Consider the following 27552-nt stretch of genomic DNA (forward strand, 5'->3'; position numbering starts at 1 on the left):
ACGAGCCTCGGGGGTTTCTCCTGCGATAGGAGTATGCAGGGCATCCATGTTCCTGCGGCGAAGTCCTTCCCTTTGCAGGGAGTTAAGTGGCTCGGGTTGATACTCCTCATGGACTTGATCGGGGTCACCTCCACCGTCCGCCCCGTCGCCACGGGGGAAGCCTGGAGGGCTACGAGGTCCATCGACCATCAAGACCTCCGTCGCTGGATCACTGCTATCGCACTCGGATGCAGTCTCTACGGAGCCAGTCGACAGATCGAACAGGCCGTAGAGGGATTCGTCGGGCTCGATTGCCGCGACTTGGGTGGTGGCCGTCTGGCGAGCCACCGCGTGCCTCACCCACCGCTGGAGTCTCGACCGACCAGATCGCTTGCGTTGGCGGGAAACAGGGAGGGATGACGACAGGGGAGTCGACCAGTACGGAGTCCACGGCTGCCGCAGCAGAACGCCGCGGACACATGCGCGAAAATGCGTCGCACCGCGGACGAGGAGCGCGTCGATGTCGAGTGGAGCCTCCTGGAGCCAAGCGGAGTCGTCGGCGATGAAGGTGAGAGCGTCGAGACGGATCTCGCGGCCCTCGACCAAAACTCCACTAGCGACCATGATGAAAGTAATCGGAAGAATTGCAACTTCTCCAAAAATCGCTAAGACACCTGCCCCACGGTGGGCGCCAACTGTCGTGGTTCTAAGTCTGACAGTAGAGTGGGGGTAGGTATGGAGAGGCAAGATCCTAGCTATGGAGCAGTTGTGAAGACACTGGATGTACGAGTTCAGGCCCTTCTCGGAGGAAGTAATAGCCCTACGTCTCGGAGCCCGGAGGCGGTCGACTGGATTATGTGTGTATAGGTTACGAGAGTGCGAACCCCTTACACTAAGGAGGGGAGTGGCTTATATAGTGTCCGCCAGACCCCTCCGGCCCTCAGTAATGCAGGGTTTAAAGTACATTAAGTCTAGGCATTACTGGTAACGTCTTACATAAAGTGTTCTAAATGCCATAAAGACTACTTAATTACAGACCGTTTGGATGCAGAGTGGCTCTTGATCTCCTGGTGGTCGAGTGAGTCTTCATGATCGAGTCATTCGAGTTGGTCGAGTGAAGTCCCTCTTGGTAGACTGGAAGGCAGTTTCTTCTGAGGGTGTCCTTGGGTAGGGTACTTAGATCAGGTCTATGACCCTACCCTAGGTACATGACTTCATCACACCCCGCAATAAAACAAGAGAGAATACAGCCTCATTAATTTTCATGAAATACGGCAATGTGTTTTTTATTAAATTAAGTGGAGTGATATAATTCACACAGGGTCATCTGTGTCCATGTGCAAATGCAAATGCCAAAAAAAACATGTTCATGTTCATGTCCAAATTTTATGTACTGTATGCAAATGTCCAGGGCTGTTAGACTATGTATAGCTTCTGTACTTATGTACGTATTGTAACACATCCATTATATATAATGAGATAAGCCACCCCTAGAGGGTTGTGCTGGTTCCCCCAAATCTTATTGTCTTACATGGTATCACGCTAGGTTACGATCGCTTCCGCTTCCAAACCCTAATACCCGCACCGCCGCCGCAGCCGCCGCCGCCTTCACCGCCGCCATGTCGAGCGCCGCCACCACCGGTTCCACTGCTGCGGGGTTCCTCCCAGCCTCTCTTGTGGCTCTGCTCAACCTCCCACTCGATGTCGTCGCCGTTCCGGCTCCGATCGGGACCAGGAGCATCGGCTCCGTCTATTCCACGCCGCCGGCGCCCTCGCTTGGGCGCGACCTCGTGGTCCACACCGCGGCGCCGCCGTCCGCTGCGGACTCCGCGGGCGTCGTCCTGCCGCTCCTGCCGCAAGCGGATCACACCGCCCCGCTGGCGGGGTTGGCGGCGTCCGCCCCGGCCGCGGGCCTTGCGGCGTCCGACCCGGCCGCGGGCCTTGCGGCGTCCGACCCGGCCGCGAGCTTTGCGGCGTCCGCCCTGGCTGCGGTCCCGCCTCCTCCCGCATCGGCTTCGGTGCCTCCGGCTGCCTCCATGGTGTTTGCACCCCAGGCAGCCCCCTCGATGGGATCGTCTTCGCCGCCGCCGGTTCACTTCGGTCATCTCATCACCATCAAGCTCTCCGCCGACAACTACATCTTCTGGCGTGCGCAGGTTCTCCCGCTCTTGGGGAGTCACTACCTGCTAGGCTACGTCGACGGATCGCTTCCCTGCCCACCCGCACTGGTAGACAGCGTGCACGGTCCGGTCTACAATCCGGCCCATCGCGTCTGGACGGGGCAGGACCAGGCGAACCTCTCCTCCATCCAGGGGTCGCTCTCGCCGGCAGTTGCCGGACTTGTTGTCTTCGCGAAGACGTCTCATGAGGCCTGGACCATCCTTGAGCGAACCTTTGCAGCGCAGTCCCAGGCTCGTGTCTCTGCACTCCGTCGTCAGCTTGGAGAGTGTCAGAAGCTTGACTCCACTGCCACTGAGTTCTACAACAAGGTCAAGGGCCTCGCCGACACATTGGCCTCCATTGGACAGCCCCTCACCGACTCCGAGTTCAACTCGTTTATTGTCAATGGTCTTGATGAGGAGTATGATGCCTTAGTCGAGATCATCAACGAGCGGGGCAACTCGACACCCATGCTGGCACACGAGGTTTTCTCTCGGCTCCTTCTCACTGAGCAACGGGTCGAGACACGCCGCTCCAGGGGCACTGGCTCCCTCTCGGCCAACGCCGCCACCAAGGGTGGCCGCTCTTCTTCATCACCCCGGTCTCCCTTGGGGCTGCCACCGTCGCCCGCCTCGGCCCCCCCACCTACTGCGACCTTACCGGGGGCTGGCGGTCCACGTGTGTGCCAGCTTTGTGGCCGCGATGGGCACTGGGCCTCCAAGTGTCATAAGCGCTTCCAGCGAAGCTTCCTTGGTCTTGGCAATGACGGCAAAGATACACGCAACAATGCCCGTCAGGTCGCCATGGCTGATCGTCCCGCGCCGCAGAAGCAACAGGGACACACTCAGTCCTACTCCATCGATCCACACTGGTACATGGACTCTGGGGCGACAGAGCATCTGACCAGCGAGATGGGGAAGCTTCACACTCGTGAACCCTATCATGGCTCCGACAAGATCCACACCGCCAATGGAGCAGGTATGCACATCTCTCATATTGGTCAAGCATCTCTTCTCACTAGACATGCCAATAGGAGTCTTCAGCTTCGCAATGTTCTTCGAGTTCCATCTGTGACCCGTAATCTTCTTTCAGTTCCTAAACTCACACGTGATAATAATGTGCTTTGTGAATTTCACCCTTTTGATCTTTTTATTAAGGATCGGGGCACGAGGGACATTCTTCTTAGTGGGCGGTTGTGCCAGGGCCTCTACCGTCTGGAGCATCCTGGCGTCGCCCGTGTTTTCAGTGGAGTTCGGGTCTCTCAGTCACAGTGGCATGCTCGTCTTGGTCACCCGGCCACACCTATTGTCCGTCATATTTTGCGTCGTCATGAGCTTCCTAGTTTGTCTAGTAATAAAGATGTAGCAGTGTGTGATGCTTGTCAGCAGGGGAAGAGTCATCAACTTCCTTTTTCGGAGTCCAGTCGTGAGGTGAAACATCCTTTAGAACTTGTGTTTTCAGATGTATGGGGTCCTGCTCAGACTTCTGTCAGTGGTCATAATTACTATATCAGTTTCGTTGATGCTTATAGTCGCTTTACCTGGCTTTACCTTATTAAACGCAAATCTGATGTGTTTGATATTTTTGTTCAGTTTCAAAAACATGTTGAACGTCTTCTCAAGCACAAAATTGTTCATGTCCAGTCGGACTGGGGGGGCGAGTATCGCAACCTCAACTCCTTCTTTCAGTCGCTTGGGATAGCTCATCGTTTAGCATGTCCACATACACATCAGCAGAATGGTTCAGTCGAACGTAAGCATCGTCATATTGTTGAAGCTGGTCTTACTCTTTTGGCCCATGCATCTGTTCCGTTTCGGTTTTGGAATGATGCTTTCACCACTGCATGCTTTCTCATCAACCGTACTCCCACTCGTGTTTTAAACATGAAGACTCCCATTGAGGTTCTCCTTAATGAACAACCTGATTATACCTTTTTCAAGGTATTTGGGTGTGCTTGCTGGCCGCATCTTCGTCCATATAATAAGCGCAAGCTTGAGTTTCGTTCTAAGAAGTGTGTTTTTCTTGGCTATAGCTCTCTTCATAAAGGTTACAAATGTCTTCATGTTCCCACTAATCGTGTCTATATATCTCGGGACGTCGTGTTTGATGAGCATGTTTTTCCCTTTGCCAAACTTCCTGTGTCCACTGTCGAACCACCATCTCTGCATTCATCCTCTGTTGCTTCTGACCAATTTGATGATGTTGCATACTCTCCTTTGCTGTTACCTAACCATGGTGCAGGAACCGGACGTGGGGCTCGTTTGGAGCTGTTGGAGGATTCACCATCATCATCGCCGCCTTCTGATGGGCACGTCGATCGCCCTATGTTGCATGGCATCGATTCGCGTGCCCATGCATGGTCACCCGAAGAGCCCGTCGCGCCGAGCATCTCCACTGCTCGGTCCGCTACGCCAGCGACCGCCGAGTCTCCAGCGGCTCGGCCCTCTTCGCCAGCGGCCGCCGAGTCTTCAGCGGCTCGGCCTGTCACGCCGTCTTCGCCCGCGGCTCGGCCCGTCACGCCGTCTTCGCCTGCAGCTCGGGTCCGCGACGCCGTCCTCACGTCGCCTTCATCCACGGATCGGCCCGCGACACCGGCCGCGCCACGGCCCACTATGCCGGGCTCGCCATCGGCCCGGTCTGTGACGCCGGCGTCGCCAGCTGCTTCGTCTGCTCTGCCGGTTTCGCCGGTGGGCCGGCCTTCTTCGCTGACCGACCCCGAGGCTACTGTGTCTGGCTCCTCGTCACCGGCTGACTCGTCAACGTCGCCGTCCTCCAGCCCGTTGCAGGCTGCTCCGTCGACCTCGGTGGTTCCTGTGTCCCGACCACATACACGCAGTCGCAGTGGCATTTTCAAACCTAAGGAACGTAAGGATGGTACGGTTGCTTGGTTGGCTGCTTGTTTGGCTGCTGCTGTTGCGGATCCATCTTCTGAGCCTCGCTCATATCAGGCTGCCCTGCGCATTCCACATTGGCGAGAGGCTATGGAGCAGGAGTTTCATGCTCTCCTTCGTAACAAGACATGGACTCTCGTTCCTCCACCACCACGGGTAAATGTTATTGACTCAAAATGGGTATTCAAAGTGAAGAAGCATTCGGATGGATCTATTGAGCGTTACAAAGCGCGACTTGTTGCTCGCGGTTTTCGGCAGCGCCATGGTCTTGACTATGAGGACACCTTCAGTCCTGTCGTCAAGCCTACCACTATTCGGCTTCTTCTCTCCATTGCTGTTTCTCGTGGTTGGTCACTTCGTCAACTTGATGTGCAGAATGCTTTTCTACATGGATTTTTGGAGGAAGAGGTTTATATGAAACAGCCGCCTGGTTTCTCTGATCCTGATCGTCCTGACTATATCTGTCGTCTCTCCAAAGCACTATATGGTTTGAAGCAAGCTCCTCGTGCCTGGCATGCCCGCCTTGCCTCTGCCCTTCGTGCTCATGGGTTTGTGCCGTCCACTGCTGACACTTCATTATTTCTTCTACAGAAGCCAGAAGTCACTATGTATCTTTTGGTATATGTCGATGATATTATCCTTGTCAGCTCTTCTCAGTATGCTGCTGATGCTCTTGTCTGCTCTCTTGGTGCTGATTTTGCGGTCAAAGATCTTGGGAAGCTTCACTACTTTCTTGGAGTTGAGGTCACTTCTCGTGCTACTGGTCTTGTCCTTACGCAGAAGAAGTACTCCTTGGAGTTGTTACAAAGAGCGGGCATGCTGAAGTGCAAACCGACCACCACACCCATGTCGTCTACCGACAAGATAACAACTGTTGATGGTGAGCTTTTGTCTCCTGCGGATGCCACAGAGTACAGGAGCATTGTTGGTGGACTTCAGTACTTGACGATCACGAGACCAGATATCTCTTATGCTGTTAACAGGGTTTGTCAGTATCTTCAGGCTCCCAGAGATACTCATTGGGCTGCTGTTAAACGCATTCTTCGTTATGTTCAGTTCACCCTGACATTTGGTATGCATATTCGGCCGACTTCCTCTCGGGTCCTTTCGGCCTTCTCTGATGCAGATTGGGCTGGTAGCCCAGATGACAGGCGATCCACGGGGGGTTATGCAGTATTCTTTGGCCCTAATTTGATCGCCTGGAGTGCTCGGAAACAGGCTACTGTGTCACGTAGCAGTACTGAAGCTGAGTACAAGGCTGTGGCTAATGCTACTGCAGAGATTATTTGGGTGCAGTCTTTGCTTCAGGAGTTGGGTTTGTCTCAACCACAGCCTCCTATTCTTTGGTGTGATAACATCGGTGCTACATACCTTTCTGCAAATCCAGTATTTCATGCCCGAACGAAACACATTGAAGTTGACTATCACTTTGTACGGGAACGTGTATCACAGAAGCAACTCCAGATCAAGTTTATCTCATCTAAGGATCAACTTGCAGACATCTTCACTAAGCCTTTACCTCTGCCACAGTTTGAGGCTTGTAGGCGCAATCTTACCCTTCTCAGTTCTTTAGAAAGTGGCTAAGATTGAGGGAGGGTGTTAGACTATGTATAGCTTCTGTACTTATGTACGTATTGTAACACATCCATTATATATAATGAGATAAGCCACCCCTAAAGGGTTGTGCTGGTTCCCCCAAATCTTATTGTCTTACAAGGGCAAAGCCAATCATTTTGACCTATGCAAGAAAAGACGAGTTGAGTCTTGAGTGTCACATGTTTGGCATATATAGACCACTGGACTTTGTTTTTTTCTATGAAATGCATATGTTCTTTTCCGCATGAAATATTTTAAGCATGTCTTGGACACTGACATGAACATGTACGAGAAAATCAGAACGTACATTTTGAATTTGTTTGACATTCGTTGCTGGGAGCCAAAACGGCATGCCGGAACCCAGGTATAAGTATATGCATAAATTTCTATTTTGTTCAAAGCATCCTCCCTGCCTGCACCGCAGTCAGCCAGCACGCACATCACCGCATCGGCTCCTACTTGCTGCCCCCTGTCAGTATGTGCATCTCAGCCTGCTCAAGCCCGGTACCCTAGGTTTGCCCTTTATTTGACTAATAACGAGGAGACGCCAGAGATCTCGAAGGAAGCTTCTTCCTGAGCCTTACCGGGAGTACACTGAAGCAGGAGCAAGTTCCAAAAGCTCATGCCACTGCTACAGTACGCGCGCGCAGCTCCCGAGGCAAATCATCTTGGGCTTCACCAAAGCAAAGCAGCCCGCAGGCCAGGCCGGCCCCTGGTGGCCCGGGCTGGCTCGCCTCGGGTTCACCCCCGGTCGGTGGGTCCCTTGTGCAAGAGACAAGCGTCCTTTGCTGCCGCCCTTTGGAGGAGAGGGGGTGAACAAAAAGGTAAAGGTGCATGTCAGTGTCCAGCCAGCCGGCCATTGTTTGACGAGGGAGGAAGCTTCGTTTATGTTTATTCCCTCTACCTCCACCTGTTGCTGCTGAAGCAGATCGAGGTATACTGTACTGTGCAAGTAGTAGGTAGGAGTAGCAGCGTACTAGTATACCATACGGGGACGTATGGTTGGTTGGCTCGTGCTGCTGCTGGCCCCATTCACTCTTACCGCCTGCCCAGGGTCTGCACTCATCGCTCGATCTAGCTGCTGCTACCTCGGTAAGAGGGAAAGAGGAGATACCAGCCAGATCTTCTCAGCTTTTCGTATTAGGTGTCCTTTTGTTTGTTCAGAATGTGAGAGATCTCGTCGGCTCATGCGGCATGTGGGAGTGGTTTCTGCGAAATTCCTGCTTGCCAACAAGCGTTTACAAGTACTCCTACTCCGAAGTCCGAACTTGACAATATGGTCACTACTCACTCCGTCTTATACAACTAACACACGTGTTGTTTAATAACCTACGCCGGTCAAGCATTTCAGGTTCGACCACCAGTTTTAACATTGACAATGCCAAATTGTTACGCAGCCTTTCAAGTTACGTATTCATGGTACAGAATAGTTTTTATTTCAAACACCACAATTGAAGGCATCGATGGTTAAACTGTCATGTAGACCCACTGCTGCTTGCAGGATATTGGTTACTCATGATCTGTGACGCTTTGGTGACGCAGGTACAACTGACATGCAGGAGCAACAGTCGCCTGAAACACAGAATGCAGCATCGCTATACCGGTTTAGAGGATCTGCTCTCTGCACCAAGTGAACAACGTGGTGATTATTAGTACTGTACCAAAGTTCAGAGACGAAGCCGTGCTTCACGTTTCATTCATTTACAACTCATTACAACCCATTTATTCGGACACGGCCTACTCTCTTTATTCCAAGCTTCTAAACTGCCCTCACTCTTCACTCGGACTTGCAGCTTTTATTCGGGGACACGGCTTACTCTCTTTATTCCAAGCTTCTAAAACTGTCCTCCCTCTTCGTTCCATCTTACACCTTACGCCTGCTGAGCTATCCACGCTTATCAGCGCACCTGGCCCCAGTAGGTTCTCGATCCTTCTTCTCCATTCAGGTGGAAGCGAAGGCCAAACTCAAGCATCAACCCAGGTTGCCCATGCATACATACTTAATCTGCAACCGCGGTCAAGCAAATGAGAAACGAGTAACACGTCGGGAAACAGTTAAGAGAGTCGCATGTACCAACCTCCAGGTAGTCGTCCATGCCGTATTTTGATCCTTCTCGCCCAAGCCCAGACTGCTTAACCCCACCGAATGGCGCTACCTGGAAATTATGTGAAATACATCTTACATTGTAGGCCCAACGCAGGAGAATAAGTAATTCGATTTGGCGTTCTATTACCTCTGTTGAAATCAATCCCTCGTTCACACCGACAAGCCCGTATTCAAGAGCTTCAGAAACACGCCATGACCGCGCAATGCTCTTTGTAAACATGTATGCGGCTAAGCCTGCAGCATCGTGGATAATGAGTTTACAACATGTTTTCACAAAATTAGCCTTAAGCCAAGACTATGGAATCACTGAAATGGTATATACTTAAGATGGGTATATACTTAACACAAAGAATTCAGACATCGCAGATTATAGTTACCACTATCTAGAATATGTCAATGTTGTATCATTCTCTACCAACGTTTTCTGACTGCGACATACCCCATCCATTATGTTTCACTGCAGGTTTCTTGTTAAGGGCTTGACATATATGGAAGTCTACAGAAAGGGAATCCTAAAACGTTACAAGCAAACTTGGGCCAGATAATGGACCTGCATTGGTGTCGTTTGCTAAATGGATTGCTTCCTCCTCGGTTTTGAATGGTATAAGTGGTGCAACTGGACCAAAAACTTCTTCCCTGAAGCAAAATGTATTGGCCTTGTTACATCATTAAGAATTCAAAATCTGAAGATAATTATAAATTTGCAAAGGACTGGACCACCAATTTCATGGTTTCTGCACATAAAAGATCTATGAACTGAAACAAGATGGAAATGATGTAGAAATTCAAACTTTACCTGAAAAGAAGCATATCATTGCTTACATTCCCTACCACAGTTGGCTCATAAAAGCTCATCCCAAGGCTGTGCCTTTTACCACCAAGCATGATGTTGGCTCCCTACAAAAGGACCGAGATAAGGAGATAACTTACAGTTTACATGCAGTTGCAGGTTATGTCGGAGATTTGGTATAGAATCATCAGACAAGCATCTTGGTATAGAATTCTCTTTTTAGTGTGTGGGTGATGAACCAGAGTCAAGATTCAGGAAAACTGTGGTTCCTCAACCAGTTAATTTACAGTTAGGTGGGATGAACCAGAGTCAAGATTCAGGAAAACTGTGGTTCCTCAACCACTTAACTTTCTGATTCACCTTTTAGGAAATGTTACCAACAATCCAGCTGGGGCCAGGAAATGGTCTAGCCATAGTTCGGAACCTAACATCTAATTCTAATAGAGAAAATGTACGCCGTTACTGTCATTTGAGATTACCTTTGAAGTAGCATCACCTACAAACTTCTCTACCTACAAGAGAACAAACAAGAAAATAAAACATGTAAGGATCGCTACATAAAATAATTCAGAATTACTCCAAGTGCAAAATATGAACCTTTTCAACAGCAGCTTCATTGATTAGAGGACCCTGCATGTGAAAGAAACTGTAAAACCTGACATGAGGTACCAAAAAGAAAATAACATAGCAGATCACGAGCATTATCCATTATGATGCAGCACGAAGTCCAATCATAATTCATAAGGGTCTCTTTGGAAGACAGAATTCTATAAATTAAGGAATAAAAAACACGTAGGATTGAGATCTCATGGCTTGTGGCATCCGTCAGGTTTTGAATTGAGTCAACTAAAACAGCAAATATCTCCCAGGGTAAGCCGTCATGCTGCCTGATGCAACTGATGACTGGCAGGCAGACCTTGTTGACCGATTCAAGAGGGTTGTACCCACAACTTACGGAACCCAAGAGAACCTTCAGGAAGACAGCCACGGGCCCATGTTGATGAAGTGGCTTTGTTCGATTTTTATCAGCATTTCTTGGATTCGATTAGTGAGGACTCGCTTTCCATGCTTCATGATTTTTACAATGTTAGACTGGACATAGCTAGACTTAATTATGGAGTGATTTCTCTCTTAACTAAGGCCCCGTTCGGATCTCTCTAGCTTCTCGATTAGTTGGCTTCCAGCTTCTCGCTGGAGCAGCCTCGCGTTTGGCTGACGTGAGCAGCTGCTCACGTGCACAGCCCATGAAATGGGCTTAGCCTGTTCAGCCAAGGGTTGGGCCAATGCACTTGGAAGAGTAGGGCTGAAAATGGGTGCACGTATGTGCTCCGTGGATCTTGTTGCAGGCTGGACGGAGCAGGTCGTCCGGCTGCCGGCGGCGACCAATGGAGGGAGTGGCTGCAGATGCGGAATTTGACTGCGGGCAGCAACCTGCAGGACGAGGCCGAGAAGCGAGGGGCGGTGGCGGAAGACTCGCGGCGGCGGACTGGCGACGCCGCAGCTAGGGTTGCGGGAGCAGAGGCTCGCGTCTGTCTTGCTGAGCTTGCTCTCGTCAGGTCAGGCTTTAGCGAGAAAAACGGTTCGAGGAAGCTGAACGTGGAACTTCGCGAGGGTAATCATACGTAATTTCCAGCAACTCTTGCTTCTCATTTTTGCGAAGCTGGGCCAGAGCTGCTCCACAAAATTGCACTGCAGGCCGCTCGTTCTCCAGGAGCTGGATTCTCGAAGCTGAACCGTTCGGGTCGCTTCTCGCTCGCTTCTCAGGAAGCTGGATCTTGGAGGAGATCCGAACGGGGCCCAAGTGTCCAGATGCTGATCGAATTCAAACATGTGGTCCAAATGAGCTGAAATATCCCACATAAGTAGTGAATACAATTATAATTTACTGATTTTTTAGCATTTTTTTGAAATGTTGTCTGAACCAAACTTTTGAATGAGCCAACTAAAACTGCAAATATCTCCAAAACCTGTCGTCCTACCCGGGTTTTTTTCATGTGTGCACTTATAAGCGGGACCAACAGGATCATGTCAACAGAGCCAAACGATGGATTAGCTACCTGCAACAGATTACACTAATAGGTGGTGTTTCGTACAATAAGCTTGTAGAGTAGGGGTTCTGCGCAAAATTAACCTCAATAGTTGGTGGTTTCGGCTCAGGAAACAAAAACATATGAATCTGGAAAAGTGGCTCTTGGGGTGCTCCACAAAAAAATTGTAGGAATTTGGAGAGAGAGAGAGAGAGAGAGAGAGAGAAGGTTGATGCAAGACACTAAGTAATTTTCCGTGTGGTCTAACCTCTTGCTAGATATCAGATGTAATTGGAGCGTATAAAAACAAGCCTTACAAATTTGGTGGTCTCATTCATTTGATCCGGAGGGACTTCATGAGAAAAATCCTATTGACTGACATCCTACAGAATTCCTATGAAAATCCTTCAATCCAAAGAGACCCCAAGTACTGCCAGATTAGGTATTCTTATAACTCATACAGCGTGAGAAAACATTGTCCAAGCAACTAACACAAGAAAGACATAGTTCAAATTTTGTAGCTCAATATATAACAGAGGGGGATTAAACACTTTATATACCTGTGATGTACTCTCTTCTAGCCCATTACCGACTTGCAAACTCTGAACAGCCTTGACAAATGCACTTGCGAATTTTTCGTAGATACCTACAGATGCAACTTGCATTCTTAACAGAACAAAAGAGGCACCAATAACATATATATGACATAAATGATCAGTATACCTTCTTGCACCAATATCCTGTTTGCACATACACACGTCTGTCCGCTGTTCCGAAACTTGGCAGCAAGCTAAATAAGAATGGAGTAGGTCAAATATGCATCATATTATGATCAAAATGATAGAATTTACACATTTTAATAGCCTGTTAGCTGAAGTGGGAAAGTGTAAAATATGTTAGTAAGAGAAAGTGATACATATGAAATGAACTTCATTAGCTGATTCAGCCATTATCATGTTTTTTTTGCCATATTGTGATGTTATCCTCTAGAGAAGTAACAGGGATATGCGCATTCCCTGGAAGGCAGCTGCATTACCTGGATACCAACCCAACAATGAATTTCTAGCATAATATATGTTGGGAAAGAGTGAGGAAAGCGACATGTGTTTAGCCCACGTTATGTTTCTCAGTTGCAGCTCAGGGAAAAAAAAGGAAGTCAAGGGACATACATATGCATGCATTGACCTAAGAAAACTGAGCATTTTCAAGATCGTTCTTTAAAACCACGAAACAGGCCCCAATAGTCAATTAGCCAATTCATGTAAGTCTTAGACATAAAGCACAAATTCATCATATCTATTATGATGTTCATCTCCGCCTAGAGAGCTAATCATGATCTTTTTGGTATGTATGTTAGTGGAAATACAAGACCAGAAAATAGTTGTGGAAGTGAGGAAAAGTAATTTTTTACTTACACTGCCTTTAACGGCAACATCAATATCTGCATCATCGAAAACAATGCAAGGCGCATTCCCACCGAGCTCCAAAGAAACCTACATGAGAATTATTCTTGCAAATATCAACATTGATGATATCACACTGAAATGAAACAATAAAAGCTTTTGCAGAAACATTCCAACTAAAATAAAGGAAGTTAACCGCACAGTGAAAAGATCTTGCTAACTAACAATACTGCATATATCCCGACCAAAATTCCACTGGAAAATTAAGTCAAAATGGCAAAGCAATTATTAACATATAATGGTATTACTAGCCAGCAAGTAGTTACGGTGCTTAAATAAAAAGGTGACAAATCTATATCCGACACCCTAAAGAAAAAAATGCTATCAACGCTGAAGTCTGAACTGACCGAATAGCAAGTTTTGAAAGTGGCACAGGGCCAGAAAACCACAACCAGGGTGGTTCCAGAGATCGGGTGGTTTTTGGATCATTTATTGGTAAGGTCTGAGACTTTCTAGATTGATGTTTGGGGCATATCTAATACTGGGATATATAGACATTGTGGGCTGAAGTGCATGCAGTATGGTATCTAGGGCCTAAACCAGACAGACACATTTTTATGAAAATTAGACAAGGGCTAGTGTGACAAGAAGCAGCGAGCTACTCCTGGTTTGCTGAGCCCTTCTGCACAGATATCTTACATGTTCATCTGAAACAAGGTTAGTTATTGCAATAAGTCACCAAACGAAATCAACACAGCAAGTTGCAGCTATTGGATGTGTTCTTGGGAGGAGAAAGCTCTAAAGATGCACAAGAACTTTAAACTTCAGAGGTACAGTAATTTCTCCTGAAGTAGTTTCTCAGTACATACCTTTTTCACAGTGTTTGCTGATCCAGCCATCAGTTTTTTGCCAACAGCTGTTGAACCCGTGAACGTAATCTTTCTGACCTATAGAGAGGAAAACATGTGATCATGTACACCACAATTTATATGATTTAGCATATCTAAAAAAATACTTGCAAGAAAACATACTAGATAATTAATACTGAAAGAAAGGGAAGGAAATAAAACCTGTGTGCTCTGCATTAGTTCACCACCTATCTCAGGAGCATTACCCATCACAACATTTAGTGCACCCTAGATGAAGAAATATGATTGAAACAGATGTCATGAATAGACTCACAGAAATAGATGATGAAAGAATAACTGTGATGAATAAAACCTTCTGTTAACAATGAAACAACTTGGCAGGTGCAAGTAAAAGATGGGAAAATACTATGATTTGTTCCAATAATACCCAAAACCTGGTCTTTCCCCTAGTGACTTTTGCAGGATTGCAGTTATGACTAGTTTAAATCGTTTACTTCTCAAAACGAGTAAGGCATACCAGAAATCTAGTACTCCCTCCAATCCATATTCGCTGAAACGGATGTATCTAGTCGTATTTCAGTGCTAGATACATCCATTTGAGTGACAAGTAATATGGATCGGAGGGAGTAACAGAATTTTCTCGGTAACTGTACCCATACCATGAATATGAAAATTTCGTTACAGAAATTTAGTAGTCCATTTTGAAACATGATCTTCGACAAGTACAGATGGAAACAGAATAAATACACTTGTGCACAAATAATACTGGAATAATAGAGAACTTGAGAGAATTACAGCTGGTATTCCAGCTTGAAGAGCAAGGTCTGCTGCAGCTAATGCTGTCAGAGGTGTGAACTCTGATGGCTTGACAACAACAGTGCATCCACAAGCCAATGCTGGTCCAACCTGCGGGGAGGCATATATAAGAAAATGCACGAACATAGCTGATTTTCTTTTGGACATTTTAACCAATGGAGAAGTGTGTTTTGCTTGAGACCTTTCTGGTTATCATTGCTAAAGGAAAATTCCATGGTGTAATAGCTCCAACTACCCCAATAGGCTGCAAAAATATCCATAGTAAAAAACTAATATTAGAAAAATAAAAGCACAGGTTTACTGTACTAGTACAAGAAAATGAACTGAGAAACTAGAGTAGCATTCCAAGAGGATGTCAGTACCTAACATGACATTTTGCTTGATGAAATGAAAGGTGAGAAGTGTACAGTGTGATGATGAAATAATGTAATACTCCCTCCGTCCCGAATTACTTGTCGCAGAAATTGATAGAAATGAATGTATCTAAAACTAAAAATACGTCTAGATACATCCATTTCTGTGACAAGTAATTCGGGGCGGAGGGAGTATAAACGTAATGTGGTAATGAAAGGAGAAGTGACTACCAGAAGGAACAGGCATAATAAATGTTTAGAGGGTATTAGCATATTACCTGCTTCAGAACCAATAGTCTGCGGTCAGCTAGAGTAGGGGGAATAATATCACCATACACACGCTTTGCTTCCTCAGCAAAAAATTCTATGAAACTTGCACCATAGTTCACCTGAATATATGATTAGCAACAAATTAGCCTACCATAACCATAGATAATGACAAGCTCCAACAAACTATTGTCAGTGCATGATTTCAGCAAGTACCTCCCCAAGGGCTTCTTTCATAGGCTTCCCCTGTTCCAGTGTCATAAGAAGTGCAAGTTCTTCCTTGTGTGACATAAGTAGGTCATGCCTTTGTGGAATATACACAGTGAGAAGAAATATCCAGGTAATACTACAAGAAATTCATGCTATTATTAACACTTCAATCCATACAAACTACCATTTTCTTAGTGCCTTGCTCCTTTCACTTGCAGTGAGTTTGCTCCAAGCTACAAAAACGAAAGGGTAATAAACAAACAAAGAAAATTACAAGTGGTAAATGGAAAAGCAACTATAATGAAATATGCAAAGAAAAACATTCTTAGGCATACAAATATTTAGCAAAGGGAAACAACAACAGCAAACGCACAATTCCATGCAGGACTCTTATTTTTGTTATGAGGTGAAGATGAGTATCCTACTAGGTATTGAAAATCATAATTAAACTTGATTTAGATAAGGTTTGCATCAAAAGAGGGCATGCATTAGATATTTTTTAAACAAGCATTTCCGAGACAACAAAGTTGCCAATGCTTTAGCCAAATAAGCTTTTAGAGACCAATCTGTCTCCCCTAATTTTCTTTGCCTAAGTGCTGATCATGTATTCTCTTTCTGCCTTTCAGAGCTTGTACTAAAAAACTAGAGGATTTTGGGAGTCTACAAGATGTACTCTGTCTACTACGAAGTACAACTCCTCTGTTCTACCAGAAACAAAACAACCATCACACATTCACCTAATATGGAGACAGTATAGTAGTTCTGATTTTTATTTATTAAATTATTATATATGGCAATAAACAACTAGGCCAGAATGAAAGCATTTCCTGATACACAGAAGATATTAGTTGATTGTGGAGACGTAAGTGACATCTGAGCAAGGGTTCACTTGATTCATGGTGTTCCAATGCTGATCTTCCGCAGACACAGAAGCAATTTAATTTGCATATATTATCAATATTATAAGCATGTCAAAACAGTTTAACTATGGCACTTACAAAACATTAATTGGTCAGTGTTCAAGCATTAAAAGCGAATACAATAATGTGTTTGACATACTATAAAATGTAGTGTTAGCAGAAGTTATTGCATCAGCTGTTTCTCTGTTGCCCATGCAGGCCACATTTGCTAGGACCTCGCCAGTTGCTGGATTTTGCACCTACAAGAAAAAGAAGTTCTTCCAGTGATAAAGATTGACAATCAACATTAGCAACCTAGCATATATTAGAGAATTGAGATATAAAAAGTGAGTAGAGTTGCAGTAGCAACATTTCATTGATTCTCATACTGTCCAGCACAATTTACAGAAACAACCTAAACAGCAAACTCAAAAGGCTCAATGCCAGCTAAGTTCCGCCTCTATTTTCATGGTTATCAAGGCGTACGGTAGTTGGTCCCAAATTCGGCACAAAACTTTCAACTCCCACGCGTTCCATTAAGTAGCAACTGCAACACCGCAATAATCCCTGATTTCCCCTCGAAATCGAACGCTATCCGAACCGCGCCGATCCACAGGCATCGCGAAGGCACCGCTACGGTGAGACGGATGGAGGGAGGGACAGTACCTCGGTGGTCTTCCCGTCGTAGGCGTCCACCCACTGGCCGCCGATAAGGCCGCGCGTCCTGAGCAGCCCCGCCGCCCGGATCTTATCCACCGCCGCGCCCGCGTCCACGCTGCCCATCTGCGCACCCACCCAGCAATTAACAGAAGAACACGACCCACCGAGCACCGCCGCCGGGGGGGCGCGAGGGGTATGAAGGAGCGCAGGCGAGTGGGGTGGGGGCAAAGAGGGCGTACGTGGCGGCGGCTGGCGACGCGGGAGGAGGCGGAGGCGGAGGCGGCCAGGATGTGGCGGGCGCCGAGCGCCGCCGCGCGTCGCATCGCCATCGCCATCTGAAGGAAGCGACGAGTGACCAACACCTGCACCTGGTGTGGCCGGGTCTCTGTGTCTTATTCACAGGAGCGCTTTACACGTGGCCTGCTGAGTGCTGAGCTGGTGCGGATGTGGGAAATTTTGAACGTTGTGCGATGGCGACCTCGCAACCTCCCTCCCCGACGTCGGCAAATATTCGCGGGCCGCACGGACGGCCAGGTCGCCCCAGATCATGGCACAAAGAATGCACTTCCCCTTTTTGCCCTCGTATAGAAAACGTTCTATGCTTTTCTCAACAACAACAAAAAAACATTCTATGCAGCGCCATGTAGACAAGCAAGGAAATCCATTTCGACTGAACATGCCCAATCAATTTATTAATAACTTGGGCATTAGCAAGCAGTTTCTGCCACTTTATTTTACATAGTCAATACATGTTTGAAATGGTGGCCTGAGATATGGGCCAAACAACAATCATCTCTCTCTCGGCCTCTCGGGTGCACACACGCATATTTATAGAGACAAGTGTTCTTAACAAATCGAATAGACGCAAAGTAATACTCTGAAAGCTTATATGCATCACACATGAATAAAAACTATATGTATTGTGTTATGTGGATACCGCACATGGTATGAACTTCACATGGTTGATCCTCGGTAGGAGCTTGGATGATCTTCAGAAAACGACACGTTACTTGGTTTCTTTCATTCTAGTATAGAGATATTTATCTTGAACGCTGATTATTTCCTCAATCTCGCGTCGGGCGATGAGATGAAAATCGCAGCACATGGAAATATCCAATTTCAGTAGGCAATGACATGATTCATCTGCTATCACAAATTTCTTCACGCCCACGTCTAGATTCAGTTCCTTGAGACTATGAAACCCAGAAATGAAGGCAAGACGTTCCTCCTCATATGACTCGGGGAGTAGAGCTAGAGAGGCAAGAAGAGGCAGCTCCTCACTAAGTTTGTTGATGAAGTTTTGCGACACCATGGTATTCTTCAGGGACAACCTTGTCAGGCTTGGGAAGTTTAACCGGGCACTCTCCTCCGATGGTGGGATCTTCCCATTCAAAATCATTACCTCAAGGCGTGTAAATGTGGAGCGAGTGAACAACTCGAAGGAAATTACCTTGCCTCGGACACTTAGGAGCACGAGGGACTTGACTGCGTAGATAGCCTTCAAGGCATCCTCGGGATTTTCATCGGGGAGTTCCCAAATGTACAAGGTCTGAAGGCGCTTCATGCCGGCAAAGGTTGTTGTATCCCAGATACCACCACCATCATCAGGGTTTACACCCTGTAGTGTTTGCAAATGCTCCAAGTTGCCAACTCGCCTAGGCAAGATGATGGATCCAAACACATGTCGTAGTGTTGGAATCCTCCAGAACCCTCGGGGAAGTCTGGTGACGTTGGTGCCTCGAACATCTAGCGTTTGTAGACGCTTGAGCTTCCCAGCCGAAGATGGTATCTCCTAGAGGGAGCATGAGGTGATGCCAAGGTAATGCAGGTGCATCACCTTTCCTATTTCTGAGGGCAACTTGTTGCCTATCTCGAGGCCGTCCAGGTAGATGCCACGGAGGAACCGAGATCTTTTCAAGAGCTTCTGTATGTCATCACTGGTCTTGATGGCTTCCTTGGTCTGGGTCTGGTGCTCTTCTTTCTCAAAGTTGGACAAGATGGATCGCAACTTGGGCAAAGGGTCAGCTAGAGCAGCATACTTGTCCATATGATTCTGCAGGGAAAGGCGACGAGCAGTGGACAGTGTGGGTACATCATCACCACTATGGATCTCCATGAAGTTCGCCTCTTGCGCCTCGACCACCAAGAAGTCATGGACTCTGGTTTGGACGGTGACACGCTCATCTCCACGAGCGGCATTCTCCAGTGGTGGAAGGTTCATGAGGCGCCTATGGATCAGCTCATGCAAGTAGCGCTCACCCACCTTCTCCATTGTCTTGCCCTCTTTTGGTATCAGGAACCCTTCCGCCATCCACATGCACACCAAGGAGCGTGCCTTGACGAGCGTGTTTGCCGGGAAGCCGGAAAAGTAGAGGAAGCAAGACTTGAGGTCATGTGGAAGGTCATCAAAGCACATGGATAGTATGATGTCCAACCGCTTCCGTTCAGTTAAGTTGCTCTTGAGGTGCTTGAACACCTTCTTCCATTCTCCAGGGTACTCCTTGGTCCGCAAAAGGCCAGATAAAAGCACAATCGCCAATGGTAAACCACCAGTAACATCAAAGATGAACTTGGCACGACGTCTTATGAATTCCTCCTTCTTCAGATCGATGTCGTTTTTCTCTTTCTTCTTCCCAATATCATAGATGTGCTTCTCTTTCTTCTTCTCAAGACCGTCGAGATGCTTCTCTTCCTTCTTCTCCAGATTGCCAATGTGTTTCTCTTTCTCATCCATGAACAGTGTTGCCAGGAACAACTCAAGAGTTTTGACTTGTTCATTAAAGTGCTGAAGCATAATATTTTTTTCTACAAAGGGGTCTGGTGGTGATTCTAGATCGGTTGCCTGTGTGATTCTCACTACTCTGCTCTTGACATTGTCCTTGTCCTTTGCGAGGATAGATAACAGGTAGTTCCATTCTGTACTGCTAACTTCCCCATCTATAACCAACAAGTACTTAAGACCTTTCAACATAGCCTCCAGTTTTCCTTGGAGTTCCTCTTCTTTAGAGCATGTAACAGGGCCCTCTGTCAAACGCAGAAGGATCAACTTCATGATGTTGAAGGCACTAAGATTGGGTGCACAGGTCACCCATGCTTTCACGTCAAAATAACGCTTGGTTGAGTGCTTCTCGTAGATCTCCTTCACCAGCTTTTTCTTGCCAACACCACTCTTTCCTATCACAGAGATCACCATTGGGTTCTCAGTCTTTCTTGTTCCAGAGTTCACCAACGGGAGCTCAGTTTCTTCCAAAATAAGCATACACCCCATATTATGTAGTTGGTCATTTCGTCCCACCAAAGGTAGCTCAAAATCATCTCTACAATCAATTTAAGCATGTGTCAGGATTCCATTTTCCATACTCACAATAATGAGAAAACTAAGCATGAGACGTTATCTATTTTCTCTAGCTGTAGATTTTATTGTTCATCGGCGGGAGGGAACTGCCAAACATTTGGAGCCTCTATTATTAATCTATACCTAATAATAAAAGGGTTATTGCTTCTTCCTGTCCATGGTAGAATTACTATTATAGTTGACATAAATTACACCCAATGTCACCGCTAAGTGAAAAAACATTTTGATTTTTTTCTTAAGTCACCGGTCGTCACGATGGTTCATATAAATCTATCTCCTCAAAATTCACAAGCGCACTGCTATGCCAGTGGCTAGAGCGCCAGGCTTCCACCACGAAGACCTGAGTTTGATCCCAACTTCTCCGCCATTTTTTGTCACTTTTCCCTCTGAATTTTGGTTGGCGTAGGATAGAGCCACCTCGCCCAAGCATGGCTTAGCAGATAGGCTGCATACTGTTGTAATTTCGGCCCAGCTACTCAAGCCCAGCTACTCTCTGTTTAACATTCTCCGTTTTTGACAGATCCAACTACTTTTTAAAATATTCATATCTTCCAAATCTAACTCTAAATGTAACATGTTACATGTGAAAATCGCTTACAAAATGCATATATTTCAAATATGTTATTATCTTGCATGTTAATCATTCATAAAATTATGTTTAGGATGCATCCTTAATTGATACTTTTCTTTATATGGGTATTTTGAAAATGGCTATTGTATAGGTTTCCTACCCATTTAAATTTACTAGATAGCATAGTCTGATGCTCTCACAAAAGCTATTATTGGCATCATAGGGTATGTTCTTTCCTACCAGCTAACATATGCTAAAGATTATAACAGGCACATAACCATCCTCTTCATTTCGTCCAACGAACAATAACCAACCCATATATGATGATGTACACTAAACTGCTGATACGAGTTGTATGTAAACCACACACACCTTCGGTACATTTCCAAAATCGTCCCACATTTATATTTTTGCGCAACACCACATATCTTGTTGTTTCTCGTATGACATCATGAAAGATTTCAAGGGATTTGCTGATGTCGTCGAGTGTGTGTATGAGAGGTGATTTTTTTCACGTTGCAATGCAGGGGCATGTTTGCTAGTTAATATAAAGGATGCAAATTATGGTAGCCTATTAATAGTCAGCGTAATTTTGCGGTCAACTTAAAAGCTAAAAACATTTTGGCAATTTACACTACTAGCTAATACCCTTGTGTTGCTACGGGATAAGATAATATTTGAAGTGGAGGCGTGTCACCGGTTTTCCTTGGTCGCCACCTTCGTCCTAGAAGGTGCGGCCGAAGCCCTTGACAGTCAACACTTGGTCATCCTTGAGCGTGCGGCCATCGACCTCACTCACTCGTGAATGTTTTGGCAACCGTCAGTTGTGGGCATCCTATAGGGCATGGTCACCATCCATCTTGGTGAACGTTTGGTAGCCCATGTCCTGAGCGCATGGTGGCATTGTCCATGTTGGCCAACGTTGGTAGGCCATATCGCTAAGATCCTGCTGACAGTTGCCAAAGCCAGCAAGAACCTGTTGGCCGTCCTCGCTCGTGAATGCTTTCAAATTGATTCGACGTGATTAATTGCCTACCTAATTAAAAAATCTCATTTTCTAATTATCTACATGTCTAATTAACTTCCTGTCTAATTAATTAATTGCATTAATTACTCGCCTTTCAAATTGATTCAACATACTAGAAAAATCCTTATTTAGATGGACATAATTAATGGCAGAAGTAATTAACTATTTGAATCATTAATCACATTAATGACATGATTTCCAAATAGATTCGGCACTCGAGTTTCAAATTATTTTTCAATTAGTGGTTACGTGATTGATTCGATGCGAATAACTGCCTACGTATTTAATTAATTGTCTCTCTAGTTGGGATTAAACCTACTTCTAATTATCTGCGGGCATAACTAATTGTCTGCTTATTTAATTAATTACATAAATAACTCAATTTTCAAATTGATTCAACGCGAAAAAAATCCATATTTAAGTGGACCTACTTAATTGTACACATAATGAATTGTCTGGCTAATTAATTGCACTAATGGCTTAATTTTAATTCGGCGTTCGGTTTTCAAATTGTTTTCGCATTAGGACTGCGTGATTGATTTAGTGTGACTACTATCTGCCTAATTAATTAATTGATTGCCTAATTGAGAAAATCATTACTTCTAATTATCTAAGGTCTAACTAACTGTGTGACTAATTAATTAATTGCATGAATGACTTGATTTTCAAATTGATTCAGAGCCAAAAAATATTATTTAAATGGATCTAATGAATTGCATACATACTAACTGTTTGGTTAATTAATTGCATTAATGGTTTAATTTTCAAACTGATTTGGTGCTGGGTTTTCAAAATACTTTTTCATTAATGGCCACATGCGAATGACCACATACACATCCGCATTTAATAGTAGAGATAGTAGAGATGCATGTAAGATTGTCTCCCTGATGAATATGGCCGCACGAAAGAAACTGCCACATCCAGATTTTTCGGATTGACAGAAGTTGCACACGTTGATTTTTCGAATTGGCAGAAGTTGGCTCTCAGGGACATGGTCGAGCACCGCTCGTCAACATGAACAACGGCCACCGTGCACTCGCAACATTGGTGACCAAGAGTTCATGAAGATGATGACGATCATGTTCTGCAAGATGTCCATACGCTGACGGTTGCCGAAACGTTCATGGGCGAGGACAACACGACACTACATTGGTCAGATGGTTCATGCTATAGTAGAATGGAAGAGAGTTTCAAGAATATAACAAGGAAAAAGACCTAAAGCAGCCAAGTGGTCCATGGTGTTGGAAAAGGAAAGAGTGTTTCAAAAAATAAAGTAAAAAAGAAAGAAAGGTTATTCTAGGAAATAAGTAGGAACGAGAACTAAAGCTGGCGAGGAAGGAGGAAGAAGAAGATGGGGCATCGCTGATGAACGTACTGATGTTGACGTGGTGCTGGACTGCTGGTTGGCGCCACCGAAACGGGTTAGCGAAGAGGCTAGGAGTAGAAGATGTAGGGGAGGACTAGCAAGAGAAGAATGACAAGTATCCATTCTAGCAATGAATGGTGTGTGGGTTGGAGGTGGAGCTTATTAGTGACTAGGAATATGTTCAGGTTATCGCTCGCCTCCCACATCAGTGTGTATGTGCATTTTTTTGTTTCATCAGTTGCATAATTCAAGGGACATATGATGTCATTTCATCATGACATTGGCCCTGTTTGGATACTCTAACACAGTTAGAGTTAGAGTTATTTTCTAACCCACTCTAACCCAAATAAGCACCTCTCCACCGGGATAGTTGGGTTAGATGAAACTAACCCACTCTAACCCTTCCTGTTTGGATACTTTTGGGTTATTTGAGCCCCCAACTAACCCAAACTAGCTCTAACCCCATGATCCAAACAGGGCCATTGACATGTTGAACTGAAGGCATTGCAAACTCTAAATTGATGCAATATATGAGAAATGTGAGAAAAATATTGGCACATGTTGCGACACAATTAGAAGCCCTAGAAAAGATGACATTTTTTCTTCGTGATTTGCAAAGTTGAATGGACCTTTGAGAATATTTTGTATGTTATTTCTTGTTTTGTGGCAATAGTATGTGTTAGTTTAACCCACTCTATTATGCTGTAAATATGAAAAAAATGACCTTGTTGCAACGCACTGCAAAGGTGAGGTGGGCTCGTTCGATTTTAAAGGAGAGGGCTCCAGCGAGAAATGTCCGGCTACAGCGGAACAACGACTGGAAAGGGGATAGTCTGACATGAAAAGAGAAGGGTGAGTAGTGGGGTGGGGTTTTTGTGTTGGGCCCACATGTTGAAGTAACATGGTGGATAGTCCAGACAACGACATTTCTCCCCCACATATGGTCTAAATTGAATTTTGGGAAGCCTACCCGGCGTCTTTTGATGTCCGAACATGCCTGGACGTATGAGTAAGAAATGACCTTCGACCTTGAAGACAACCTTAATCATTTGTTTGATGAATTTATATATGCATTATAGCCCGTAGCAATGCATGAGTGTTCTACTAGTCAAATTAATGACCGTGCAGTGGTTTCTTGCATATATGACTAAATACTGTTGGAAATATGCCCTAGAGGCAATAATAAATTGATTATTATTATATTTCCTTGTTCGTGATAATCGTTTATTATCCATGCTAGAATTGTATTGATAGGAAACTCAGACACATGTGTGGATACATAGACAACACCATGTCCCTAGTAAGCCTCTAGTTGACTAGCTCGTTGATCAATAGATGGTTACGGTTTCCTGACCATGGACATTGGATGTCGTTGATAACGGGATCACATCATTAGGAGAATGATGTGATGGACAAGACCCAATCCTAAGCCTAGCACAAGATCATGTAGTTCGTATGCTAAAGCTTTTCTAATGTCAAGTATCTTTTCCTTAGACCATGAGATTGTGCAACTCCCGGATACCGTAGGAATGCTTTGGGTGTACCAAACGTCACAACGTAACTGGGTGGCTATAAAGGTGCATTACAGGTATCTCCGAAAGTGTCTGTTGGGTTGGCACGAATCGAGACTGGGATTTGTCACTCTGTGTAAACGGAGAGGTATCTCTGGGCCCACTCGGTAGGACATCATCATAATGTGCACAATGTGACCAAGGGGTTGATCACGGGATGATGTGTTACGGAACGAGTAAAGAGACTTGCCGGTAACGAGATTGAACAAGGTATCGGGATACCGACGATCGAATCTCGGGCAAGTATCGTACCGATAGACAAAGGGAATTGTATACGGGATTGATTAAGTCCTTGACATCGTGGTTCATCCGATGAGATCATCGTGGAACATGTGGGAGCCAACATGGGTATCCAGATCCCGCTGTTGGTTATTGGCTGGAGAGTCATCTCGGTCATGTCTGCATGGTTCCCGAACCCGTAGGGTCTACACACTTAAGGTTCGATGATGCTAGGGTTATAAAGGAAGTTTGTATATGGTTACTGAATGTTGTTCGGAGTCCCGGATGAGATCCCGGACGTCACGAGGAGTTCCGGAATGGTCTGGAGGTAAAGATTTATATATGGGAAGTCCTGTTTTGGTCACCGGAAGAGTTTCGGGGTTTATCGGTAATGTACCGAGACCACCGGGAGGGTCCCGGGGGTCCACCAAGTGGGGCCACCAACCCCGGAGGCTTGCGTGGGCTAAGAGTGGTGAGGGACCAGCCCCTTAGTGGGCTGGTGCGCCTCCCACAAGGGCCCATGGCGCCTAAGAGGTGGAAAGGGGGCAAACCCTAAGGGATATGGGCCTTAAGGCCCATATTGGTGCGCCTCCCTCTCCTCTCCCCCTCTTGGCCGCCATCCTTGATCCCCATCTAGGGCTGCCGCCCCCTTAGGGAGTGGGAACCCTAGAGGGGGCGCAGCCCCTCCCCTTCCCTATATATATGAGGCCTAGGGCTGCCCATAACACACGTGATTCGATCTCTCGTTGGTGCAGCCCTGCATCTCTCTCTCCCTCCTCTTCTGTGGTGCTTGGCGAAGCCCTGCAGGATTGCCACGCTCCTCCATCATCACCATGCCGTTGTGCTGCTGTTGGACGGAGTCTTCCTCAACCTCTCCCTCTCTCCTTGCTGGATCAAGGCATGGGAGACGTCACCGGGCTGTACGTGTGTTGAACGCGGAGGTGCCGTGCGTTCGGCACTTGGTCATCGGTGATTTGAATCACGACGAGTACGACTCCATCAACCCCGTTCTCTTGAACGCTTCCGCTTAGCGATCTACAAGGGTATGTAGATGCACTCTCCTTCCCCTCGTTGCTAGTTTCTCCATAGATAGATCTTGGTGACACGTAGGAAAATTTTGAATTTCTGCTACGTTCCCCAACAGTGGCATCATGAGCTAGGTCTATGCGTAGTTTCTATGCACGAGTAGAACACAAAGTAGTTGTGGGCGTTGATTTTGTTCAATATGCTTGCCGTTACTAGTCTTATCTTGATTCGGCGGCATCGTGGGATGAAGCGGCCCGGGCCGACCTTACACGTACTCTTACGTGAGACTGGTTCCACCGACTGACATGCACTAGATGCATAAGGTGGCTAGCGGGTGTCTGTCTCTCCTACTTTAGTCGGATCGGATTCGATGAAAAGGGTCCTTATGAAGGGTAAATAGCAATTGGCATATCACGTTGTGGTCTTTGCGTAGGTAAGAAACGTTCTTGCTAGTAACCCATAGCAGCCACGTAAAACATGCAAACAACAATTAGAGGACGTCTAACTTGTTTTTGCAGGGTATGCTTTGTGATGTGATATGGCCAAAAAGGAATGTGATAAATGATATGTGATGTATGAGATTGATCATGTTCTTGTAATAGGAATCACGACTTGCATGTCGATGAGTATGACAACCGGCAGGAGCCATAGGAGTTGTCTTTATTTATTTATGACCTGCGTGTCAACTTAAACGTCATGTAATCACTTTACTTTATTGCTAACGGTAGCCATAGAAGTAGAAGTAATAGTTGGCGAGACAACTTCATGAAGACACGATGATGGAGATCATGATGATGGAGATCATGGTGTCATGCCGGTGACGATGATGATCATGGAGCCCCGAAGATGGAGATCAAAAGGAGCAAAATGATATTGGCCATATCATGTCACTATTTGATTGCATGTGATGTTTATCATGTTTATGCATCTTGTTTACTTAGAACGACGGTAGTAAATAAGATGATCCCTTACAAACAATTTCAAGAAGTGTTCACCCCTAACTGTGCACCGTTGCTAAAGTTCGTTGCTTCTAAGCACCACGTGATGATCGGGTGTGATGGATTCTTACGTTCACATACAACGGGTGTAAGACAGTTTTACACATGCAAAATACTTAGGGTTAACTTGACGAGCCTAGCATGTGCATAGACATGGCCTCGGAACACAGAAGACCGAAAGGTCGAGCATGAGTCGTATAGAAGATACGATCAACATGAAGATGTTCACCGACGTTGGCTAGTCCGTCTCACGTGATGATCGGACACGGCCTAGTTGACTCGGATCATGTAATCACTTAGATGACTAGAGGGATGTCTATCTGAGTGGGAGTTCATAAGATGAACTTAATTATCCTGAACATAGTCAAAAGGATTTTGCAAATTATGTCGTA

The 27552-nt window shown here is 45.9% G+C and overlaps 1 protein-coding gene and 1 pseudogene across 1 annotated transcript; both read right to left on the reverse strand.

Annotated features, from left to right (window-relative positions):
* Positions 1 to 8257: 8257 nt before the first annotated feature.
* Positions 8258 to 17542, reverse strand: LOC123136622 (succinate-semialdehyde dehydrogenase, mitochondrial). Its single transcript, XM_044556049.1, has 20 exons — positions 17267 to 17542; positions 17034 to 17150; positions 16528 to 16627; positions 15653 to 15701; positions 15475 to 15562; positions 15270 to 15380; positions 14820 to 14882; positions 14618 to 14728; positions 14024 to 14089; positions 13823 to 13900; positions 12966 to 13043; positions 12274 to 12340; positions 12111 to 12196; positions 10121 to 10153; positions 10003 to 10035; positions 9530 to 9630; positions 9284 to 9369; positions 8861 to 8967; positions 8705 to 8782; positions 8258 to 8631 (listed from the first exon to the last, which is right to left on the reverse strand). Exons 1-20 carry the CDS (start codon positions 17360 to 17362, stop codon positions 8599 to 8601), a joined length of 1581 nt encoding a protein of 526 aa, XP_044411984.1. The 5' UTR covers positions 17363 to 17542; the 3' UTR covers positions 8258 to 8598.
* Positions 17543 to 18033: 491 nt separating this feature from the next.
* LOC123139105 (putative disease resistance RPP13-like protein 3) overlaps positions 18034 to 27552 on the reverse strand; it is a 93972-nt pseudogene continuing 84453 nt past the window's right edge.

Source organism: Triticum aestivum, chromosome 6B (assembly GCF_018294505.1).
Source record: "Triticum aestivum cultivar Chinese Spring chromosome 6B, IWGSC CS RefSeq v2.1, whole genome shotgun sequence".
NCBI classification, from domain to species: Eukaryota; Viridiplantae; Streptophyta; class Magnoliopsida; order Poales; family Poaceae; genus Triticum; species Triticum aestivum.